The sequence below is a fragment of the Acomys russatus genome, chromosome 20 (genome assembly GCF_903995435.1).
Source record: "Acomys russatus chromosome 20, mAcoRus1.1, whole genome shotgun sequence".
Classification (NCBI taxonomy): domain Eukaryota; kingdom Metazoa; phylum Chordata; class Mammalia; order Rodentia; family Muridae; genus Acomys; species Acomys russatus.
The window spans coordinates 30,436,047-30,460,843 of record NC_067156.1 but is presented as its reverse complement, the minus strand read 5'-3'; the positions used below and the strand labels follow the sequence as shown (position 1 = coordinate 30,460,843).

At 40.3% G+C, this 24,797-nt stretch overlaps 1 protein-coding gene across 2 annotated transcripts in view; it reads right to left on the bottom strand.

The window, feature by feature from the left end:
• The window catches only part of Rbm27 (RNA binding motif protein 27), a 64,528-nt gene extending 40,516 nt beyond the window's left edge, over window positions 1-24,012 (bottom strand). For both annotated transcript variants that reach the window (XM_051163906.1, XM_051163907.1), the window contains exons 1-4: window positions 23,757-24,012; window positions 10,281-10,399; window positions 5,049-5,173; window positions 288-379 (exon numbers count right to left, since the gene is read on the bottom strand). In XM_051163906.1, the coding sequence (XP_051019863.1) occupies window positions 288-379; window positions 5,049-5,173; window positions 10,281-10,399; window positions 23,757-23,815 (395 nt within the window). In that variant the 5' untranslated portion in view covers window positions 23,816-24,012. The remainder of the gene's footprint in view (window positions 1-287; window positions 380-5,048; window positions 5,174-10,280; window positions 10,400-23,756) is intronic.
• Between the last annotated feature and the right edge of the window lie 785 nt (window positions 24,013-24,797).

Here is a 24,797-nt window from a genome sequence, read left to right as displayed (position 1 = left end):
AAATGCTAATGTGGATAATTTTAATACCTCACCCCCTAAACAAATGGAACACTTCATTACAACTCTCTGAGGAGACTGCTCCCACCCCTGCACTCTTGGGAAAAGCAAATAATGGCTGTTTATAAAAGACACAGAAGCTAAGACAACAGCAAGACAGAATGGAAAGAAGGCAAAGTTCTCACCTCAGTGCTTTAGAAAGGGCATGGGGACACAGTCCAATAATGCTAACTAACTTTGCATACTGAAAAACAGCTCTCAGTGTCTTACTATTAGATACCAGTACAAACCTTCGTTCACTAGATTCTGAACGACTCTTCTGGGGACTAGGATATTTCTTCTTCCTAGTATCTCGCTCTTCTTCTGCTGGCTCTTGAAATACCTGCAAGATTTGTTAAAAATAAGACCAGTTCCTCTCTAAGTTACAAAACTCAGACATGTGATAAATCTTTCTAGTGTAAGAGAGGACATAAATAAACAGACTGAATACTTCAGTCTGAGCTAAGTGTGGCCCCAGACACTTGTAATCCCAACACCTAAGAGGTAGAGGCGGGGCATCCGTACAGTCCCTGACACCCTGTCTTAAAACAAACAAAGAAAATCAACAGATACTCAAAAAGAAAGATAAACTCAAATTTATTTACAGATAGTTATATGCACACTTACACTAATTTAAGCCATTCCCAAAAATAGTCAGAGAACAGGAAAAGTAAAAAACAGGTTCACATTAATTCAAAAAAAGATATGTTACTGGCTGTGGTGGCATGTTCACATGATTGAAACAAAAAAATTGTTATGTTTGAGACCAGCCTCGCCTACAGCAAGACCCCGTCTTAAAAAAAAAAAAAAGTCACGTATGGTGGCTCATACCTGCCACCTCCACATCTAACAGGGCTGAGGCAGGAGGATTGCCACAAGGTTAAATCTAGCCTGCGAACACAGTGAGTTTCCGGCCCCCAGAGCTACGTAGCAAGACTGTCTAAAATGTAGTAGTAGTAGTAGTAGTAGTAGTAATAATAATAATAATAATAATAATAATAATAATAATAATAATAATAATAATAATTTTTAAACCAGCACACCAACTTTGATGTTACTTAAAGTAGGTAATTATAATTTAAGAAGACAATAAATGCATCATTCTCTAACCTGAGACAGGAAACTAGCAAGCATTTGGTACCACACAGTAAAAGTTTACATCTTCATTTCGAAACATAGTCAAGCTGTGAATGGTGATGACACCTTTAATCCCAGCACTGGAGAGACAGAGGCAGGCACATCTCTTTGAGTTTGAGGCTAGCCTGGTCTACATATCAAGCTCCAGAACAGACAGGGGTTCACAGAGACCCTGCCTTAAAACAAATGGCAAATAAACCAATATTAATAGATAAGAGTTTGGGCAGAGTGTGGTGGTACAAGCCTTTAACTCAGCACTTGAAAGGCAGAGCCAGACAGAGCTCTGTGAGTTTGAAGCCAATCTGGTCTATACTGCAAGATCTTATCTTAAAGAATAAATAAATAAATAAGCAAGCAAGCAAGCTAGTTTGAACCAGGTATGTTAACAAGCAAAAAAGCAATCTTAGCAAGCATTTAGGAGACTAGACAGAAAGAAAGATAATGAATTCAAGGGAACCTTGGATACCACAAGACCCTTAAAATTAAAAAAACAAAAACAAAAACAAAAAAATGAATCAAATTGGTAAGAACTAAACATATTTTCAAATAATGGAGAAGAGCCTCACGTATTATCAAAATCAGGAAATGAGTAAATGAACCAGAAGGTAACAATTTAACAAAATGCAGAGTGCATAATAATAGCAGCTACAATATGGCAGCCATATGGCATCAGCAGAGACTACACACTCATCCAACTGGATTTAAAAATCCTTTTCTTCCAGCAATGTGCAAGAAATTCAATTGATGCATTACTCCACTGAAGAGCAACAAGCTGCACCTAGATAATAAAACCCCCACAAAACAAATAGTGTTTCTTCACAAAATAAAATCTCAGGAAAGTTTTGGTAAAAAGGAACAAATGCCGTGTGCATCATAAATTATAGCATACATCTTCTGTTGTTTTTTCAACACCAGGATAAGCTGAGTCAATGGTCCAAATTCTCTTGCCTGTTTCCCCTGTGGCCAATAATCTAATTATAAAAACAACTAACTGTACAATGCAGCTGAGGATCAAGAAGTCATGATGGCTAGTCCTAAGATTTGCTTCAGAGCCACTCACTCTAAAAGTGCAACTGTGCAGACCAAAAATTAAACCATTATTTATGTGTGGCCGTGTGAACTATTGTTTTACCGATAATCACAATTAACTCAAGCATGAAAATTAGGAAAAAGACATGCCAGACAACTGTCAGTTAGAAGAGCTCTAGAGCTAAGCTCATATTATAAAGGTTTCAAAATTAGGATGTATTACAAAGACACTATGAATAGAACCTTGTAAAGATTTTTTTTAACTGTTCTTTTAAAACGAGATAATAGAATTTTTAAAAAATATCTGTTTGTGTGCGATTCCTGTATACATGAATGTGTCCCACATAAGTGCATGACACCTGGGGAGGCTGGAAGATCCCCTAGCGCTGGAGTTGCAGGTGTTTGCATGCCCTGATGTGGGCGCCAGGAAGCTCAGGAAGGACAGCAAGTGCTCTCTCTCTACTGAGTTATCATCTCTCCAGCTCCCAGTACTACATTTCTTAATATTCAAATCAACTGTCATCTAAACAGACTCTTACAAATCAGTGAATACCTGTAGTGACTATAGAAAAAGGCTACTTGCCAGAGCTAGAGAGATGGCTTAGTGGTTAAACGGCCTGGCTGCTCTTCCAGAGTACCCGCGTTTAATTCTCAGTACCCACATGGTAGCTCTCAATTGTCTGTAACTCCAGTTCCAGAGGATCTGATACCTTCCCACCAATGCACACAAAATTAAATTAAATTAATTGAAATTTAAAAGGCTACTTGGGCTGGAGAGATGGCTCAGAGGTTAATAGCACTGGCTGCTGTTCAAGAGGACCTGAGTTCAATTCCCAGCAACCACATGGTGGCTCACAGCCATCTGTAATACGATCTGGTGTTCTCTTCTGATCTACAGGCATATATGCAAGCAGAACACTGTACACATAATAAATAAACCTTTAAAAAAAGAAATACTACTTGCCATAAAAATTATAATTATAAAAGACTTAACCTATACCAAAGATCATATATTATATACTATATAAAGCATCAAAGAAAAATTTCTACAGGATGCAGGAAGGTTTCCATTCCTGCTACTTAAAAAGATATACCAAGGCTGGGCATGGTGACATATGCCTGTAATCCCAGTACTTGGGGAAACAGAGGCAGGTGGATCTCTGTGAATTTCAGACCAGCATGGTCTACAAAATGAGTCCAGTACAGCCAAGGCTACAGAGAAACACACACACACACACACACACACACACACACACACACACACACACACACACACACACACACAAAACACCTCACTAGTCTACTTTGTAAAGACTTTTTGAGCTAGCCTTAAAACTTTGTGTCTGAACCCTTAGGAGGTGAAGGCAGAAGGATCAGGAGTTCAAGGGCCCTCTGTCTCAAACAAACAAACAAAAAATATTATTTATTTATTTGGTTTTTAGAGACAGGGTTTCACTATGTAGCCTTGGCTGTCCTGGACAGTGTGTGTATAAATGTTTTGCTTTCAAGTATTGTCAATGTATCCATGCATCCTGGAACCAGAGTTACAAATGGCTGTAAACTTTCATGTGCATGTTGGGACTCAAAACCAGGTCTTCGGCAAGAACAAGTGCCCTTAATAACTAAACCAACTCTACAGATGATAAAATAAAAACTTTCTTTTTAAAGATTTACTTCTTACGTATATGATGTTGTGTCTGTATGCACACCTGCACACCAGAGGAGGGCACCAGATCTTATTACAGATGGTTGTGAGCCACCACGTGGTTGCTGGGAATTGAGCTCAGGACCTCTGGAAAACCAGCCAGTGTTCTTAATCTGAGCCATTTCTCCAGCCCCACAAAAACTTTTTTTTTTTTTTAAGTTGGGAAGTATTTCTATTCCTGGTTCTAGACTAAAAACTACATATATTTGTACATACAAAATCTCTTTTCCACATTCTTAACAAAGATTGCCGGATTTATACACAAAAGGAACTAACTATAAATGAAGGCTGTAATATTTCTATATTGGTTCAAGAAAGCAATTAGGTTAGTGTCTTTTTGTAGAATTAATTTTTTTTGGTTATGTTGTGGGGGTAAGCATGTGCACATGAGTGCAGGTGTGCAGAGGCCAAAGGTATTGCATCCCTCGCATGTGGTTATAAGCCTCTAGATGTAGGAGGCAGGAACCAAACTCAAGTACTCTGCAAGAGCAGTATGTACTCTTAGCCCCTTAAGTATTGAGCCATCTTTCCAGCCCCTTAGCTTGGCATCTCTAATCATGTTTTTATACTTTATAACATAATGTTTCTGTTAATTTTTCCAGTGTTGACAGTGTGGTTAGAAACAGTAAATCATTTTTCCATATATGTGATGGTATATTACTTAATGGTTTATATTTTATTAATACTTTACTTTCACCCAAGCTTTTGTATGTAACCAACTTTTCACTTTTTAGAAATCGCTGGATTTCTGAGGGCTAAAGAAATGGTTCCACAGTTAATAGTGCTTGCTGTTTAATTACAAGGACCTGAATTCAGATGTTGGCACCCACGTAAGTCCTACTCACACCTATAACCCAGCTCTGAAAAGCAAGAACACAGGATCACTAGAGCTTGTGAGCTTCTAGTGTAGCTAAGAAAATGTACCTCTAGGTGGAGGAAAAAGATTTCAGGGTGGGCACAGTGGCATACACCTTTATCCCCAGCATGGGAAGCAGAGGCCATGCTATCTACATAGCAAATTCACAACAGTTAGGACTACATAGTAAGACCCTGTCTCAAACAAACAAACAAACAACAATAATACCAATAATTTCAACTTTCAATTAAGAATCCTGGTGACAGACTCTAAGAAGTGTATTACCTCTTCTTTAATTTCTTCTTTTTCTTGGACTAGTGGCTTGGGCTCAGGTTTAACTGGTTCCAATGGTGGAAGGTAGTTTTTAGTATAAAGACTTTCAAATAGTTTGTCCACAAAACCTGAAGTTTCTAAAGAGAAAAAATATTTAAATGTATATAAACAAAAACGGAAGGTTTAAACATTGTTGTCAACACTTTAGAAATACCAGAAATCTTTAACACTGCTGTCAGGCTTTAAAAGCAAGACTTACCTTAATGGAAGAGAAATCCACTTGAAAGGCTTTTACTTCTTTTTAATTCCTTCAGACATAATTGTATGTGTACAAATGATATAAATATAAGATTTTGTTGCTTAAGTTAATTGTAAAAGATTAGAAACAAAGTTCCTATAAGAAAGAGACTAACAGCCGACGCAATGAAAGAGACTAAAAGCAGACACAATGGTGCACGCCTGTAATCCCAGCATTCAGGGAGACAGAGGTAGGCGGGTATCTGTGAATTAGAGGCCAGTCTGGTCTACAAAGTAAGTCCATGACAGCCAAGGCTGTACAGAGAAGCCCTGTCTCTAAACAAACAAACAGAAAAAACACAAAGGGAGACTAAGAAAATAAGCTATTAGCGAGCAACAGTAATTAAAACAGCATGGTACTGGCACAGCAATAGGATGGTTGATCAACAGAATCGAATTGAAGATCCAGAAATGAGTCCATACACATAAGGTCACTTGATTTTTGACAAAGAAGCCAAATCTATTCAGTGGAAACAGGATAGCATCTTCAACAAATGGTGCTGGTCTAAATGGATGTCTACATGTAGAAAAATGCAATTAGACCCATATTTGTCACCATGCACAAAACTCAAGTCCAACTGGATTAAAGACCTCACCATAAAACCAGAGACACTAAATCGGTTAGAAGAAAAAGTGGGGAAGAGCCTGGAACACATTGGCACAGGAGACAACTTGCAGAACAGAACACCAACAGCCCAGACCTTAAGGTCAACAATTAATAAATGGGACCTCATGAGGCTGAGAAGCTTCTGTAAGGCGGAAGACACTGTCAACAAAGTGATAGACAGCCTACAGACTGGGAAAAGAGCTTCACCAACCCTACATCTGAGAAAGGTCTAATATCCAAAATATGTAAAGAACTCAAGAAATTAAACATCACCAATCCAAATAACCCAATTAAGAAATGGGGCTCAGAAGCCGGGCATGGTGGCGCACGCCTTTAATCCCAGCACTCGGGAGGCAGAGGCAGGCGGATCGCTGTGAGTTCGAGGCCAGCCTGGTCTACAAAGCGAGTCCATGATGGCCAAGGCTACACAGAGAAACCCTGTCTCGAAAAACAAAACAAAACAAAACAAAAAAAAAGAAATGGGGCTCAGAACTCAACAGAGAATTCTCAACAGAGGATTCTCAACAGAGGAATATCGAATGGCTGAGAAACACTTAAAGAAATGCTCAACGTCTTTAGTCATCAGAGAAATGCAAATCAAAACGACTCTGAGATTCCATCTTACACCCATCAGAATGGCTAAGATCAAAAATTCAAGAGACACTGCATGCTGGCGAGGATGTGGAGAAAGGGGAACACTCCTTCATTGCTGGTGGAAATGCAAACTTGTACAACCACTTTGGAAATCTATCTGGCGCTTTCTCAGAAAAATGGGACTAGGGCTTCCTCAAGACCCAGCTACTGCACTCCTTGGAATATACCCAAAAGATGCTCTCCACCACACAACAAGGACATATGCTCAACCATGTTCATAGCAGCCTTATTCATCACAATAGCCAGAACCTGGAAACAACCTAAATGTCCCTCAATTGAAGAATGGATAAAGAAGCTGTGGTACATTTACACTATGGAATACTACTCAGCTATTAAAAATAAGGAAATCTTGAAATCTGTGGACAAATGGAGGGAACCAGAAATGATCATACTGAGTGAGTTAACCCAGAAGCAGAAAGACTCACATGGTAGACACTCACTTATAATTGGGCACTAGCCCAAAAAGCATGTCCCATGAAAGTTTTTACTTACCAGGAGACTGGGATAGATGTAAGCACATCCTACTGGGACTCTAGGTAAGAGAAATATAGGAGATGAGAAAATAGAAGGATCCAGAGGGTCCTAGAAACCTACAAGAAGAACACTGTGATGGGTGGATCTGGGCCCAGGGGGGTCTCCTCAAACTATTGCACTAATCAAGGACAATACAAGTAGTAAACATTGAACCTCTACTCTGATCTAGCCAATGGACAGGACATTCTCCACAGTTATGTGTAGAGCGGGGACTGACTCTGACATAAACTCTGGTGCCCCATATTTGACCACCTCCCCTTGGTGGGGAGGCCTGGTGGCACTCAAAGACAGAAGAAGCAGGCTACCAAGATGAGACGTGATAGCCTATGACTATATAGTGGGGGAGGAGGTCCCCCTTGGTCACAGACCTAGGGGAGGGGGATACGGTGAAAGCGGGAAGGAGCGAGGAGGAACGGGAGGATACAAGCGATGGGATAACAACTGAGTTGTAACCTGAATAAATTAATTAAATTTTTAAAAAAGGAAAAAAGAATAATCAGGCTTTTCTTAAAACAAACAAAATAAGCTATTAGATAAGAGTTTACAAAACTTCTCTTGACCTACTAAGAATATCAGATCTGAAAGATATAAAGTAATATTTTGTGTTTATCTGTTTAAAGAAACTGAAATGATGACTGAAAGAGCACATGTAGAAGAAGAAGAAGTAATCTCATGGTATAATCTTGCATTGGACAGAATTCAAAACCGCTCAAAGACTGAGTTAGATATGTTTGAATGGGTTGAAATTAGTATTTGTGTTTACCCCCCCTCAACTCCATGTTTTGGCCATATTTGAAACTTTCTCTGACAAAGAGAGTGAGAGAAACAGGTAATTTTGCTGAAAACATAAATATCAAAATATTTCTATTTTTATTCTAATTAAATTTAAGTAACTTTTATTGGTCTTGCCCTAAGGACCACCTAAAGCAGTACTGCTCAGTGACAGATGGTTCAATTTCCAAAATAAGGGGGGGGGGGGCTGTGTATTTAAAAGACTGACATTATATGGGCTCCGCTCATGCTACAATTGCCACACATTTCTAAAATGCCAACTACGTTTCCCACAGAAAAGCATCTTCATACACACTCCTTGAGCAAACTTTTTTTTTTTTTTTTTTTTTGCAGAATGGTAAAACTGTTAGCTGAAATGGAGCGTGGTGGTTCACCCTTGTACTATTGCATTCAGGAGGCTAGGCTGGAGGGTCACCAGCTTAGACTACTGTGTGAGTTCCAACAACCTGTACTAGAGTAATGCCCATCCCCCTGAGGAAAGGAGGTGGGGAGAGGGTGGGAGGATAGATAGATGAATGGACGAATGAATGAATAAATAAATACCACAACCCAGAGGCTAGAGAGATGGCCAAGCACTTAAGGGAGCTTGATTGTTAGTCTTACAGAGGACCCAGCTTCAGTTCCAGAACCCCATGGCAGCTCATAACCATCCATAACTGAGTTCCATGGGACTTGGCACCCTCTAGTGGCCTCCCCAGGCACCAGGCATGAAAACAGAAAACTGACATACATACATGTAGGCAAAATACTCATACACATAAAATAAAAATAAGTTTTAAAAAATTAAAAAGGTTTGTCTAGTATACAGAACACCTTGTACTTAATCAACCATAAACCAGGATTAGTGGCCTATGCCTGCAATTCCCGTGCTTCAGAGGTCGAGGCAAGACGAGGAGAAGTCGGGCAGAGCTAGGAGGAAGAAAGGGTAACTAAGTACTAAGGAAAACTGTGCTTGATGACATCTGAAGAGACCAAAAAGACACAAGAAAGACTCTTACAGGCAAACATAAAACACGCCCAAGGGCTCTACGTGAAGATATAGTCAGTGACATTCAGAGCAGAGAAGTGAGCAGTGAGGTTTAGAGAAAGACTGGGTGGGGTGAGGGTAGAGTGGGGCAGAAAGTATCAAGAAAACAGCAAAGGAAACTTCCTGCAAGTTCTGTATCATAGGAGGACTTCGGTAAAAAGGCAGGAAATCTATTTATTTTAAGACAGTCTCATGCAGCGCAGGCTGTGTAGCAGAGGGCAGTGCTGACCTTCTGATCCTCCTGCCTCTAACTCCCAAGTGCTGAGTTACAGGCTAGCACACACGGCCAGCTGAAGATGAGAAGTTAAAGGTGCAAAGAGGAGAATCATGCCCATCTTCTCTTGGATCTCAAGATGATCCGGCCAAGATTTTAAAAAAAGAACATTGAGTTTACTGTTTTAACAGCAAGAATATGCAACGTCAGGGCCAAGGAGATCACTCAGTGAAGCACAGAATTTGAACCCAGAACCCATGCATGATGGCACCTGTTTGTAGTCCCCACACTGAGAAGGAAGCTCTCTGGAAGGCTTGTTGGCCAGCCAGCCTAGCCTAATTTGCAAGTTTCAAACCAATGAGACAAACTCAAAAGACAAGATAGAAGGATCCCAAGAAATGAGAGAGGCTGACCTATGTTCTCCACAAGAACATATGAACACCTGCACATGTATGAATATAAATACGTATATATACATTCAAACAGGGGCATGCAGACACAGACACTCGAGTGCGTGTGCACACACACAGAAGCACTAGAAGGCAGCTTCAGTAGCCTTAAACAGTTATCTCTTAACCATGAACTAAGTGCTGTCAAAAGCTGCAAAGAACCTAACAAGAATTAGAGCCACTGTCTCAATACTGGGAAAACGAAAAGAAGGACAGGAAAAACCTGTCCTTCTGAAACACAAAACAAATATATAAGTATTCGTGAATGGGCACACTGAAGTATTCATAAGGACCCTGCCTAATTTACTGTAAAGTTTGTACCTGTCTCATTTCAGAAGCACATATAGTAAAACTGGAACGACACAAAAATTAGCATGCTACTACGCAAGGAAGGACTATTACACACAAACTCCAGAATTGGGTTTCCCCCCTTAAGCTACACCTTCATAATCTGGTTGTGTTGCTGCTGTTTTGAGGCAGTTTTGCCCGGTAGCATAGGTGACTTGGAATTCCCTATATAGGCCCAGGTTAGCTTCAATTCCAAATTCTTCTGCCTCAGCCCCCCAAGTTTTGGGATTCTAGGCATGTGCCACCATCCCTGGCTCTTTTCAGGAAGTTTAAATTAAAAATATTTATGTAAAATACTTGGCTGAAGGCCCATAACAATTACCTTTTTGTAAAAAGACATCAAGTTGGTCAGCACAAAAGGCTTTCAACTCCTTCTCAGGTTTGTCCTTCTTGACCAGTGCTACAACATAGTTGGCTAGGGCTGAAGGGTCAGCGTCACATCTGGTTAGACAAAGAGAAAATTAAAATCATGAAACATTATTTGTAAACAGTGATGTTAAAGAAATTACCTATACTTTAGGAAAATCAAAGGTCAAAGATCTAAATTGGCTGTAAACACAGGCAGCTGTTGTAGCAAATAGTATTATATATAGATAAATCTATACCCCAAGTGAGAACTTCCTTTTCTGCTTTTTTTTTTAATAATTAAGTTTTCCTCCTATTTGCAAGGTTATAGTAATAGCAAAAACATTGAATCACTATATTTATTTGCTTTCTCAGCAGCAACAAGGAAAAGGTCATCACTCAATTGCTGCCACCAATAACAGGAACTATGTGCTTCATGCGACCAGTGAGGAAAAGCAGCGAAGGGAACAGATTACTCCTCTTCTCAGAGTAGCTTTCCCTACAGCCACAGTGACCAGCATCCAAAATCAAAACCAGCTACTCAACCTACTACTAACCTTCTCACCCTGCTCCGTAGTCATTGCTGGCTAGTCTGCATCACAGCCGTAAGCAAAAGAACACTAGAAACAAGTATACAAGTGCTTGAAAGGCAGCAGAAAGAACCATCATTTGCTTTGATACTCAAAAATCACCTCCAATGCCAGAGATCACATGATTCTGGCTTGCTGACTTCTGACAAATCTGTCAGAAGTAATGTTTGATCTATGTCATATCAAACTAAAAGTTTACATGTTATAAATATGTGTGTGTACATATGTATATATTTTTAAAATATACTAGATTTCCTAATACATGCATATTTAAGTAACACATATCCCATGTGCCTTCAAAGAGTTATTTGGGTTTTTTTGTTTGTTTGTTTTATTTCTGAGACAGGGTCTCACTGGTCAGAATTTTATGTGTGGCTTCAATCTGTGATACTCCCCTGCCTCTTCCTATGGAGGTGTGCTACCATGCCTGGTTCTTATCAGCGTAAAATGAACATTCAGGATGACAGTATATTAAATTATCATGCAAGCAAAGTGATCAAATCCTTACAAAATGCCATTCAATATAACCTTAGTCTGTAATTTTTAAGCCTCCTTTGTCAAGCAGAAAGTTTAAGACATTAACTTACGACCATCAATCACATGTTCTAACAAAAAACAAAAACAAACCAAACAAACAAAAAACTAGCACCTCTACTTCAGAAGTGGCAATCCATACCTATTAATTTCCAGGATTCAGGAGACCAGGGCAGGAAGAGCACACTGAGTTCAAGGACATATTGGGCCAAGGAAACCCCATCTTAAAACAAATGAGCAACTAAACAAAAGCCTACTCATTTGTAAAGAGCAAAACTTGTCTCCACTGTCCACTGCCAACCCCATCTTAAGGAAGGGTGGTCCCACACAGCTACACACCTAAGGGACTGGGACAAGAGCTTATGTGGTAACACGCTCGCAGCACAAGCACGAGGACCTGACTTTGGATCACTGGTGAAGCAGAGTCAGTTAGATCCCCAGAGCTTGATGGTCAACCAATATAGCAAGTCAGCAAGGTTCAGTGAGAGACGAGGTAGAGAAGGACCGAGCAAGAGCTCCTGATATTGATCTCTGACTTCCACATACACATATGCACACAGAGAGAGATCACGCAACTAGTTCTAGAGAAAGACAGAGACAGACTATGCACCTAATCTAAAATACAAAAAATGTATTTACCCTCAATTTTATAAAACACAGAGCTAATTACAAAATCAGAAGCAATGGTCACAGTGTGCTAAGAATGAATATGCATATTATAAAAATATAGATTTTAAAAGAAAGTCTATTTTTTAAAATTAGGAACTATTATTATGGGCTGGAGAGATGGCTCAGACAGAGCCCTTACTGTTCTTATAAAGAATTAAAGTTCTGCTCCTAGAACCTCCCAGTACCCACATCAGGCAGTTCACAATCATCTGTAACTCAGGGGATCCAAGGCTTTCTTTTGGCCTCTGTGAGCACTGCATGTAAGTGCACAAGCCTATGCACAGACATACACAATATATACAATTGTTTACAAAAATAAATCTTTAAAAATATATTGCCTTTTGGAGAAGTATGACTAGATGAATTAGCACAAGTCCAATTTTATATTTAAAATAAAGAATTATATATACACACACACACACTTGAATTTGCTAAACAAAGATCTCTTAAAGATTCTCATATACACACAAGCAACATGTGAGGAGCTATTAATCAATTTGGCTGTAGTAATAATTTGAAAATGAAAAAAGATATCAAAATGGCAGAGAGATGACTCAGTAGTTAAGAACACTGGCTGCTCTTCTAGATGGTACAGGTTCAATTACCAGGCCACACTGGTAACTGCTTACAACTGTGTGTAACTCCAGTTCCAGGGGATCTGACACCCTCACACATGTGAGCAAAACATCAATGCACATAAAACAAAAATAAACCAGTTTAAAACACAACAATAACAAAACCCTTAACATGGATATATGTAGTTTAACCTTCAAAGAAATATCACACAGGCCATGCTAGTCTATATCTGCTTTAAAAGAGATGTGTAAAGCCGGGCGTGGTAGCGCACGCCTTTAATCCCAGCACTTGGGAGGCAGAGGCAGACGGATCACTGTGAGTTCAAGGCTAACCTTCTACCAAGCTAGTCCAGGACAACCAAGGCTATACAGAGAAACCCTACCTCAAAAAACCAAATAAATAAAAGAGACGTGTAGTCCACTGAACTTCACCTGATAAAACAGGGCACTTGGTGTTCTCTACCAACTTTCATATGAAGGAATTGTTCGTATTTCTTCAGCTCCTTAGAAAACCTGGATCTTGGACAAGGATACTCTTCTTGTTTAAACATTTACATGTGTGCATGTGTGCATGAGGATCAGAGGGCAGCTTGTGGGAGCCGGTTCTCTCCCTCCAACACATGGACTCTGGGGACTCAACTCAGGTCATGAGGCTTGGCGACAAGCACCTTTACCTGCTAAGCTACCTTACAAGCCACAGATAAGGATATTCTCTAACAGATTAAAAAAAAAAAAAAACATAAAAATAAGGGACCAGAGAAATGGTTCAGTGGCTAAGAACATGTATTTCTTTGATAGAGAATCGGAATTTGATTCCCAGCACTAATAGCCATCTGCAACTCTAGTTCCAGGGTCTTCAACTCATTTCTGGTCTTTGCAGATACTAGGTATATAAGGTGTATATATATATGAACAGGCAAAACATTCGTGCACATAAAATATTTAAATAAATAAGACAGAAAATGGCAATGTTATTTTTTTTTCTGGTGTTATCAAAACCTTCAGCTTTTCATGACCTGACAAATATAATTCTGAGAAAGAATATAAAGTCAGGTGTAGTGGCTTACACCTTTAATCCAGAGGCAGATGGATATCTTTGAGTTCAAGGCCAACCTGGTAGATATAGTGAGTTCTAGGACAGCCAGGGCTGTATAGGGTGACCCTGTCTCAAAAAAAGAGAACAAAACAAAAAAGAATATGATGTTTCTAGTCAGAAAAACAAAATATCTAGTTACTAGGTTTAATAAACCCAGGTACCTTTTACATAATTTAGTATTCACACTAAAGGACACACAATGCAGAATTGGGGCGCTTCCCATGAAACACATTATAGGGTGATTGAAACAAGTTGCCAATATTTAGCTCATGCTGGTCTGAATCTCACACTGTAGCCCAGGCTGGCCTCGAACTTGGAGCTGTCCTCCAGCTTCTCTTTAGTGGTGGGCTTATAAGCATGTACAATCCCTCTCCTCCCCCTTCCAATCTTATGAAATATATTTTGATGTGATTGCGTTTTAAAATTAGGATAAGAGTAGAAAAAGACTCTCGGAAAGGTTTAAGCATTTGTTTAATGTAAATAAAAGGATAGTGCTAACTGGTAGAACTCTACTACATGTTACATCCAAAGGAATAAGAGCATTTCAATCTACCATCTCCTAATACATGTTGAGAAAGTGGGCTATCAAGGAAACCATCAGTCTGAAATACTAAGTCACACTAAGTGAACAATGAAACAAAGACATTTGGGAGTTTTATGTTGAAACTGTCAGACCTTTCTGATGTCTTACTCATCCTTTCAACACACGACTCCTACTATAATCTTCAAAAACTTACAGTTATATTACAGTAGCCATGGTACTGATACTTAAGCTAGTAGTAACCCAAATAGGATTTCCAGAACTGTATTACAAAAACAACCTAAGACGCTTGATATACAAAACCACTTTTGTCCTCCCAAAATGACTTTTTCATTCCTGTACCCAAAAGTAGTTGCAAGAACAGCACGTACACAAAGCCTTTATTAGCTACTTATGTGGAACCAAAGTTATGGATTTTCCTTGACTACTTATATTGCACATTTAGAAAGAAATTTTAAATTTTTGCATCCATAGCTACACTAAACATGTATATTTCCCGGAAAATGAGTGTTAAAAACATTATGAAAAGTTAATAATATGCATAAGATGTATATTGATTGGGAATGATGGCACACCTTCTAGTGCCCTGAAAGTGGAGGCAGAATCAGGAGTTCAAGATCAGAGTATAACTTCAACTTCAGCTATAAGAAACATTGTTTCAAAAACAATACAAAACCAGGCGGTGGTAGCACATGCTTTTAATCCTAGTACCCCCAGGAGGCAGAGGCAGGTGAAATCTCTGAGAGTTCCAGGCCAGCCTGGTCTAAAAAGCAAGTCCAGGACAGTCAGGACTACAAAGCAAACCCTGTCTAGAAAAACAAAACACACACACAGACACACACACACGCACACACACACACATACAAAAAACAGTATTCCAGGGGCAGAAAGGTAGAGAGGAAGAAAAGATGTGGAGAGGCAGAGGAGGGAAGAGGCTTAGGAGAGGTGGAGAGGCAAAGGAAAGGGTAAAGGAGAGATGGAGAGGCAGAGGAGCGGGAGAGGTGGGGAGGTAGAGGAGATGGAGGGACACAGGAGAGGGAGAGAAGAGGGAGAGAAGGAGAGGATAGGGAAAGATGAAGAGGCATACATAGGAGAGGAGGAGAGACCGAGGCAGGTGGATCCCTGAGTAAAGAGGCCAGCCTGGTCTACATCAGGAGTTCCCGGCCAGCCAGAGTGACCTTGACTAAATACAACAACAAAAATCTAACACTAAAATTGCAAATCTGCAAGGAAACTAAGATTCCACACAAGAGAAGGGCTGGTGAGATGGCTCTGTGGGTAAAGACCCTTGCTACCGAGCTTGCTGAGCTGAGTTCAAGCCCCAGAAACCACAGGGTAGGAAAACTGTAGCTCCCAGAAGTTGTGCTCTGACCGCCACATGCACAATGAATGGCACAGGCATGGCCATACAAACAATGCACACATAAAATGAATGCATGCACACATAAACAAATAAAATTAATTGTTAAATGTTTTAAAAATTACAGAGTCCACCTTTGAAGTAAAACTAAGCTGTAATTCCATGCATGTAAAATGTATTTCACATTACATATACTTTTCTAACATATATCTGAAAGACAAATTGTTACATGCTTCAACCAGTAGTTACTGTTAATTGAAATAACAATCAAGAAAATTTCAAAACAGTGTGTTACCAATAAGACTCATTAAAATTCACATTCTATACAATGTAAGATGTTTTAATGATCTTTAAATCACTTTAAAAAAACAAATCCAGTTACAAGGATTTGTTGGTACAGACCTGACTTCCCAGCTACTAGAAAGGCTGAGTGGGGGAGATATAATCTTAAGGCATTCCTGAGCTACAGGGTGAACTAATAGCCTAGGCAACTTAGCGAAACTCTATCTCAAAATATAACTAAAAGGCTGGGGAGATAGTTCAGTGGTGGAGTGCTTGCCTAGTATATGTGATAACCTAGGTTCAATCCCCAGTACCATAAAAGGAAAAAAAAAAAAAAAAAAAAAAAAAGAAAGAGAAATAAAGTCATAATTTGTATTAGAAAAAACTATCAGAAACATTGACCTACAAATGTCTACAAAGCCCTCATATATGGACTTTTTCTCTTTTGATGAATTCTCCATTTCCAGATGCTACTATCTGACAGCTAACACATTAGCTTCGTATTTCAGACATATACTAATCCCCAGATGAAAAAGCTAAGGTCCTAAGCCAAGACACACTACTAAAAAGCCATTACAATCATTTGGTTCAGGAAGAAGACAGGACTTACTTAGACTTCTTGATTTTAACTTCTTACTGTGATTTGTTTCAGAGATAAGGCCACTAATAAGTGTGCTAATGAATACAGAGGGAAGATTTCATAATACACAGTATCTTACTGTATATTAATACCAATGTCCATATTTACTAAAAACTACACAGAGGAAACAAAAGTAAAGTACTTAAAAAATATATTTATTATAAAAAGACAACATTACTTCTTTTTGTTACTGTTGTTTTTGTTTTTTCAAAACAGGGTTTCTCTGTGTAGCTTTGGCTGTCCTGGACTCACTTTGTAGACCAGGCTGGCCTCGAACTCACAGTGATACGCCTGCCTCTGCCTCCTGAGTGCTGGGATTAAAGGCGTGTGCCAGCACGCCTGGCGACATTACTTCTAACCAAATGATGATGATGATAACTGTTGGAAGTATTTGAAATATTAGACATGCATATGATGGCCATAAAAATAACCCACAAATATGAAAATGCTTTTCTGATGTAATGTGAATTAGAAATTAGCTAGAAAATTTCAGTGGGTACGTTCAGCTACCAAGTTCATACATAGAGGAGAAACTGAAAATAAACACCAATAATTTTATCTTCTATAGTGCAATAATAAAGGCATCACCTCTTAATAACCTCACATTGGAAATTAAGTTTTAACACATGAATTTTGGGTGACATCCATATCAAGATCACAGCACTTTCCCCTTACTCCCATCCTTTTTTCAGGTAGGGTTTCACTATGTAGCTATTGCCAGAATGTGGAAGTAGCTGGCCTCAAACTCCAAAGTGCTGGGATTAAAGTAGTGCATATCTTACCCTGAGATGGGTCTCACTAGGTAGCTCTGGTTGTCCCGAAACTCACTATGTAGACCAGGCTGGCCTAGAATTCACAGAGATCCCCCTGTCTCTGCCTCTCAGATGTTGGAATAAATGGCATGCGCCACCACGCCTGGCTTCATCTTACTCTTAATTAGGGGTTTTCATGAAAATATATATGGAAGAGATACCTCCAGATAGATTTGGCTTTTGTTTTGCTTTTGATAATATGGATAATATACATGTCCATCTGTCAGGTCCTAATGCCACTGATACCTGAACAGTGGATCCTAGAACAGTACTCACCCATTAAATATATGCACAAAGTTACATTAGCAAAACAAAGCAAAACAAAAAACACCTTTTTTTTATGCTGGGACTCAAACCCAAGGCCCTCTGTATTATTAAGCTGGACCACTAGCCCAAACTTTTTTTTTTTTTTTAATTGTTGTTGGTTTTGTTTGGTTTTTTTGAGACATGGTTTCTCTGTCTTGCCCTGGCTATCCAGGTACTTGATTTGTAGACCAGGCTGGCCTCAAACTCACAGCGATCCCCCTACCTCTGCCTCCCAAGTGCTGGGATTAAAAACATGCACCACCACACCCAGCTTCAAACTTATTTTTCTAATTGTCAATCAATCAAGATATATATATGGATATTCATTCATTTAAACATTTATCGTTAATGAAGTGCCAATTCTTATTTATTTATTTATTTATTTATTTATTTATTTATTTATTGGAGACAAGGTTTCTGTGTACCCTGGCTCTCCCGGAACTTGCTCTGCTGACCAGACTAGCCTCTGCCTCCCAAGTGCTAGGACTAAAGGCGTGAACTACCACCACCAGGCTTAGTACCAAGTCTCTTGTTTGATGACTTGGATCACTAGTCACATGACTAGAAGATGACTATGAAAATACTTCTGGCTTCTAGCCTGTATCTATTGGGCCAGGAGGACTAAAGTCAGACATACTTAGAAAGCAGACCAAGGACCTAAGAACAAGTATGCTCTTAACTTAGAACACCAAAATGTGTCAACAAGTCTTATGGCGAAATAAGCCCTATTAGCCAATGAATGCTGTCTTAAACAAGTCTCATGTCACTTTATAGGCACAATAATTTGTGAAGCCACTAGTATACTTTAGAAAATTATGAATTCTTCTCCATCTTAAAAATATAGTTCCAAGTACTCATTACACCCTAGTAGTTTATTTACCAGAAGATCAGAACTAATGACCACTAGCTGATGTTTGCTTCTATTTGAGCAACTGTAGTGATAACTAGCCAGAGTTTAATGTCAAAAATTGCCGCCTACTCCGGGATGTAAATCATACTTGCTACTAAGCCAATAAATATGAACCAATGAAATAATTCTACTCTGCCAGGTGGTGATGGGTGACACACGTCTTTAATCCCAGCACTTGGAAAGCAGAAGCAGAAGAATCAGAGTGATTTAAGGCCAGCCTGGTCTACAGGGCAAGCTCCAGGACAGCCAAGGCTACAGAGGAATACTGTCTCAAACCCCTTCCCCCACTCCCCAAAAAAGAAATTATCCTTCTTGTGAAGCTTTTGTTGACCTTTCCATCATACTTCAAGATATCAACATATTTCCGATTTTAGTTTGAAAGACTCTTAAGTGGTCAGAACACACTGAAACTACACACAAAGTTCATGACTTTCACTTGCACCTTCTGTTCTTTTAGAATGGCAACAAGCTGCTAGAATTCAGAAACCACAAGTCCAGGATTTTCACTAGCGCTCCTGTTCTCATAGGATGGCAGTAAGTCACTCACTGTGTTATACACAAGACAAACACTTGTTAGATGGTAGTAGCACCCAACATTAATAAGCAAAATATCTACAAAGCTTAGTGTATTTCAAAAAACCATAAAATTTACAGTACAGAGTGCCTGAAGAACACAAAACACTTCTGACAGTCTGCATTATGACCACATTATATTTGTAAGGTGGGTACCAAAAAGCTAATATTTAAGAGAACAGATAATTTATCCAAAATCAAAATGAATCAAACAATACATAAGTAAAAACTAACTGCCCCAATTTGCACAATCTTCTATTATAACACAGGCAGAAAGAAGCAACTGTCCAAGAAGCTTATAAACCTCACCAGTCTTTTAAAAACACAGACCAATGGCACACAACCTGTAATCAAAACACTTAAAATAAGGCAAGATTGTGAGTGAGTTCAAGGACACTCTAGGCAACAGTAATATCCAGGCCTAGCAGGTGTGGTGGTGCACCCCTTTAATCCTAGCACTCGGGAGGCAGAGGCAAGTGGATCTCTGTGAGTTTGAGGCCAGCCTGGTCTACAAAAGCGAGTCCAGGACAGCCAAGGCCAAAGTTACACAGAGAGAAAAAACAAAAAAGAAAAAAAAGAAAGAAAAGAAAGAAGGAAAGAAAAAAGTAAGAAAAGAAAAGAAATCCAGGCCTATATAGACTTGTTTAAAAAAAAAAAAAAAAAAAGAAAAGAAAAGATGCTTTATGCTTTTAATCCCAGCATTCAGGAGGCATGGCAGGAGGAGCTCAGCAAATTCCAGGCCAGCTGGGTCTACAGAGTGAATCCCAGGACACTCACCTACAAAAAGAAACTCTGTCTCAAAAAAAAAAACTAAAAAAGAAGAAAAGAAAGAAAAATATAAAGCCAAACAAGAAATATTTAAAATTTCCCATCACAGAGCTGGGGATATAGGTCAGTGGTAAAGTACTTGCCTTGAATACACTAGGCCCTGAGCTCAAATCTTAGCATTGTAAAAGAAAAAAAAGTTAAATCCCATTTATTTTTGTAGAAATGTTGGTCTGTTACTGTAATAAAAATGCTGTCTTGGCCCTAGAGAGATGGGTGAGCAGATAAAGACACCCACCAAAAGGCCTGATGACCTGCGTTGTATCCCTGGAATACACATGGTGGGAGAGAACAGACTCCTACAAGTTGTCCTCTGACTTACACACATACACACACACACACACTCTCTCTCTCTCTCTCTCTCTCTCTCTCTCTCTCTCTCTCTCTCAGCAATAATTAACTTTTTACATGAGTAGTGATTTCTGATATAATGATGCCACAACATCCCAATTTATGCATAATCCTTACATGGTCTCTCTGACAACAATGTCTACAATTCTTTATAGGTAAAGAAAATAAGGACCCACATAAGATCTGTTATTCTAGTGTGTCTTTAACTTTTGACCTGGCTTCTTCCTCTTTTAGTGTAGTGCCATCAAAAATGGCCACAGTGGTCTTTCCCTAGCAAGCTAAGGGAGGTAAAGGGTTATTCCTTCCAGAGCTAGAGATGCGGCTCAGCAGTTAAGAGAACTAGCTGCTCTTCTACAGGACCGTAGGTAGCTCACAACAATCCATAACTCTAATTCCAAAAAACCTCTTCTGGAATACCTCTTCTAGCCTTCATGGGCATGAGGCATGTACACAGTGCACAGCGCATGCAGGCAAAACACTCGGACAATAAAAACATCATTTTTAAAAAGTACAGGAGGAACAAACTCATGCGCTCAGCCATAGCTGGATTCCAACCTAGCCGCTGCAACGAGCTGCATTACCCTGCAGCCTGACAACTGCTCTGAAATGCTGTGTTGTAGTAACATGTCAATCTACCACGAAAAATGGTCTTGAATCTAGAATATGAGAAAAGTAAATTTACAAACACAGCCCTCATTAGCATATCGTTTATTATGTTTTTAGGGGATCTAAACAAAAAGTAATCTGCAGTGACAGCACACCAAGAATGACAATCTATATGGCACTTGCACTATTTTTAAATAATATCTCTAAAACCAATACTATAAATTAAAAATAAAACTGTGTTTCATAGATCTAGGGAAGACACATTGTTAAGCAGTGGTGTTAATTTTTCTCTTTTTTTATTTTTTTGGGTTTTTTGGGACAGGGTTTCCCTGTGTGGTATTAGCTGTCCTAAAAGTCACTGGTAGACCAGGCTGACTTCAAACTCAGGAGATCCAACTGCTTCGCGCTCCTGAGTACTGGGTTACAGGCATGTGCCACCACGACCCAGCTCAAAAATTAAGTTTTAACACCAAGTTAAGTAATCTTTTATTTGGTCAGATGGTTTTCTTCTTTTGAGACAAGGTCTTCATACATAGTCTTAGTTAGACTGGAATTCACTATGAAGCCCAGGCTGGCCTGGAAATCATGGCAATACTCCTGACTTAGTCTCTAGAGTTCCAAGCCTCCACTAGGTTTCAAGTGTGAAATACCATGCCTAGCTTTCAAGTACTCATTTTTTGAAGATTTATTATTATATTTTTAATCATGTGAAGCTGCGTATGTCTATGTGTGGATATGTACATGTGAGTGCAGGTGTCCTCAGTTGCCAGAGATGTTGGATTCCCTGGATCCAGAGAACCAAACTCAAGTCCTTTGGAAGAGGAATAAATACTCTCAATCACTAAGCCATCTCTCAAGCTCTCAAGTATTCATTTTTAAATGTATTTTTCATTCAAGATTACAGACTAATTAAAAATTTCAGTCCAGAAAAAAAAGTCACCCTAATGAAACAAGCACTGGTAAGAAAGATAACATTCCTACACTAAATTTTACCGTAAGGGTTTTTTTTTTTTAAAGTACTAGCTAGTACTTTTATATCTAGTAAAATATTTTATGGTACTTCTAAAGGCGGGGACTAAATAAAAGGAGTTATAATGCTAAAAGTTGTTGCTGCCTAACCAAAACATAAAATATACATTTAATACTTTCAAAAGAACTTCTAGTAACCAACAGAATGAGAGCATATCAGGGGGTTGAGAAGACAAGGGCGGCGCGCTGGGGATATAGCTCATAAAGGCCTGGGCTCAGTGTCCAACGCAAAAAGACAACAGGACAGCACTGTTCAAAACAGACTCCCTCCGAGTGTCAATTCGAAAAACACAACTAATATTTTAAAACATAGGGCTTTTTTCCTATTTTTCAGTTCTTCACACGTACGGTGAATTTTTCTAGTTCTATCTGATTTCCAAACTGCACAATTCATTTCTATCTTTGTGCCCTAAAAACTTCCCTCTGAAGAAAAACAAAAACAAAACAAAACAAAACAAAACAAAAAGATGACAATATTCTTCTACCAAACTTCCAGGTATGTTCAGAAGTCCCTTTCATTCTAACTGGCCTACCACTCAGCAAACCCTCCGAAGGCCTCCCTGCAGTTGTTCACCCGCTCATTCATGTGTACCTCTGCTCTGCTCACTCACCCCCAGAATGCAAATAGCACTTCCAACATCCAAATTCCCCCACCCAGCCTCCTTTCCCATCCTGTCTCCACAAGAGCAACATGTTGGACTACAGCTAGATGACCTAAGGTACCTTCCCATCACCCCCCCCAAAAAAACCTAAATAGCAAAACAAAAACAAAAAGTTAATTAACTCAATGTCTTGGGTGTGAGGAACTAATAGTTAAACAGGGAAGCAAGTATGACAATGTGTCGTCGTCCCCCCCCCACCCAGCCTCAACTTTATCACACCTCCACACCTCTGCGACTACTTCTCACTTCCACCCCCTGGGAAATACTAATTTTTTTTTTTCCCTTAAAACTGGAGTAATCTGATTTCATGAATCAAAGCCTGCCTTTCTCCTCCTTGAACCCTCCGATCGATCGATAGATAGATATAGATATAGATATAGCTATAGCTATAGCTATATAGTCAGGGGGTAATGAGAGGGTAAATGCTGCAAGTATTACCAGAGCCAACCTCAACACCCATACTATATACGCTAGTTGATTCTTTCAACGCTCAATTAAACATAAAAATCTCCCTTTTCCCCCAACATCCTATAGAGTACCTGAAAATCACCAAGAATACCATCCACTCCTCAAGTCCACCTTAAAACCCCTTAATTTATGATTGCCCTTCCATGCCCGCATAGCCATTTCAGCACTCTTTCAAAGCCTCCTCTCCTCCCTTGGGAACTCTCCCGTAATTACGACGAAGCTTCAGGACCCCCAACTCTCCCTTCTCTGCTCCAGCACTCAGAGAAGGCCCTCGACACCCGGCTGCCGGGCGCTGTTTGCAAAGTCCTCCCGCCCGCCCGCCGCGCCGTCCCCAGGACCTCAGCCTTCACATTTTTTAAAAAATCCCTCGACAGTCGCGCCACCCGCCTCAGCTCCCGGGTCGCCGTCCTTCAGTCTCCCGCCGGCCTGCAGCCCGGGCCGGCTCCCGGTGTGTGTACTCGGGGAAGCCCCGACGCCCGTGCCCGGCCCCTTCGCCCTCACCTCACACCACCGTAGACTAGTACGAGACCGGCGACCAGGACTCCCGCCTCCCCTCCCCTCCCCCACGCCCCCGCGGGTCCCCAACGCCCATGCCGCCGGCCCGGCGCGGCCCGGCGCACTCACATCGGCTCCAGTAACTTGGCCAGCCAGGACTTGAGGGCATCCACATCCTCTATGAGCATGGTGCAGGGAAGGCGGGCTCGGCCGCCGCTTCTCAACTAAAGCCCGCCGCGGGTCTCCGCTCACAGCCGCCTCACGTTCCCTCACAGCTCCCGGTACCCTGACCCACCAGGCATCTTAGAGACTTCACCTACTCCCTGGGCCGGGGCCTAACAGGAACTAACCCAAGAGCCCTACACAACCTAGGCTGGAGGCTCAGGTGGGAGGGAGATAAAGTGGAGTGACGGGCGCGCTGACCAATAGGCGAGAGAGGGCCGCGCGAGGCAGTCCAATTGTAAGGATCGCCCGCCCCGCCCGCCAGGCCGTACCCAGTGAGGGCGGAGGGACCTAGCAAGGTAGGTGGAGAGTTCAGTGAACTCCCGGTGCAAGATGGTATCTTGGAGAAGGTACCGTGCCTCTTAAAGGGTCCACGGTGCCTCTTTTGACCACGCCGCCACCCACGCCTGGAATACCGGCGTCTACTACAGGGAGCGCCTAGGGAAACCCAGAGAGCCCCTCTTCCTGGTTCTTTCCGCTCGTTTTTTTCCTGGAAACTCACTCCGGTGTCCCGAAATGACTCAGCTGTAGTAAATCTGCAACACAACGTGCAATGCGTTCACGTTGGACACATTGCGAAGATCTTGCCTTTACCCCCCTTCTTTACACACTCATTTTGATGATCGGCACTCACGCTTCTGTTTTTTGCTACTAAGGTTCAATTACACAGAATGTTTCTCTGTCTCGGTTTTTGTTTGTTTGCTTGTTTTGTTTTCCTTGAGACAGGGTTTCCCTGTATAGCCCTGCCTATCTTGGAACTCATGGCCTCGGGCTCAGATACCTGCCTGCCTCTGCCTCCCGAGTGCTGGGATTAAATCTCTTAATTATCTCTAAATTTCAGTATTTAAAAAAAAAAAGAAAGAAAGAAAGAAAAAGAAAAAATAAATAAATAAATTTCAGTATTTTTTTCGGGAGGCAAAGAAAAAATGGAATTTGCCAAAAATAGGC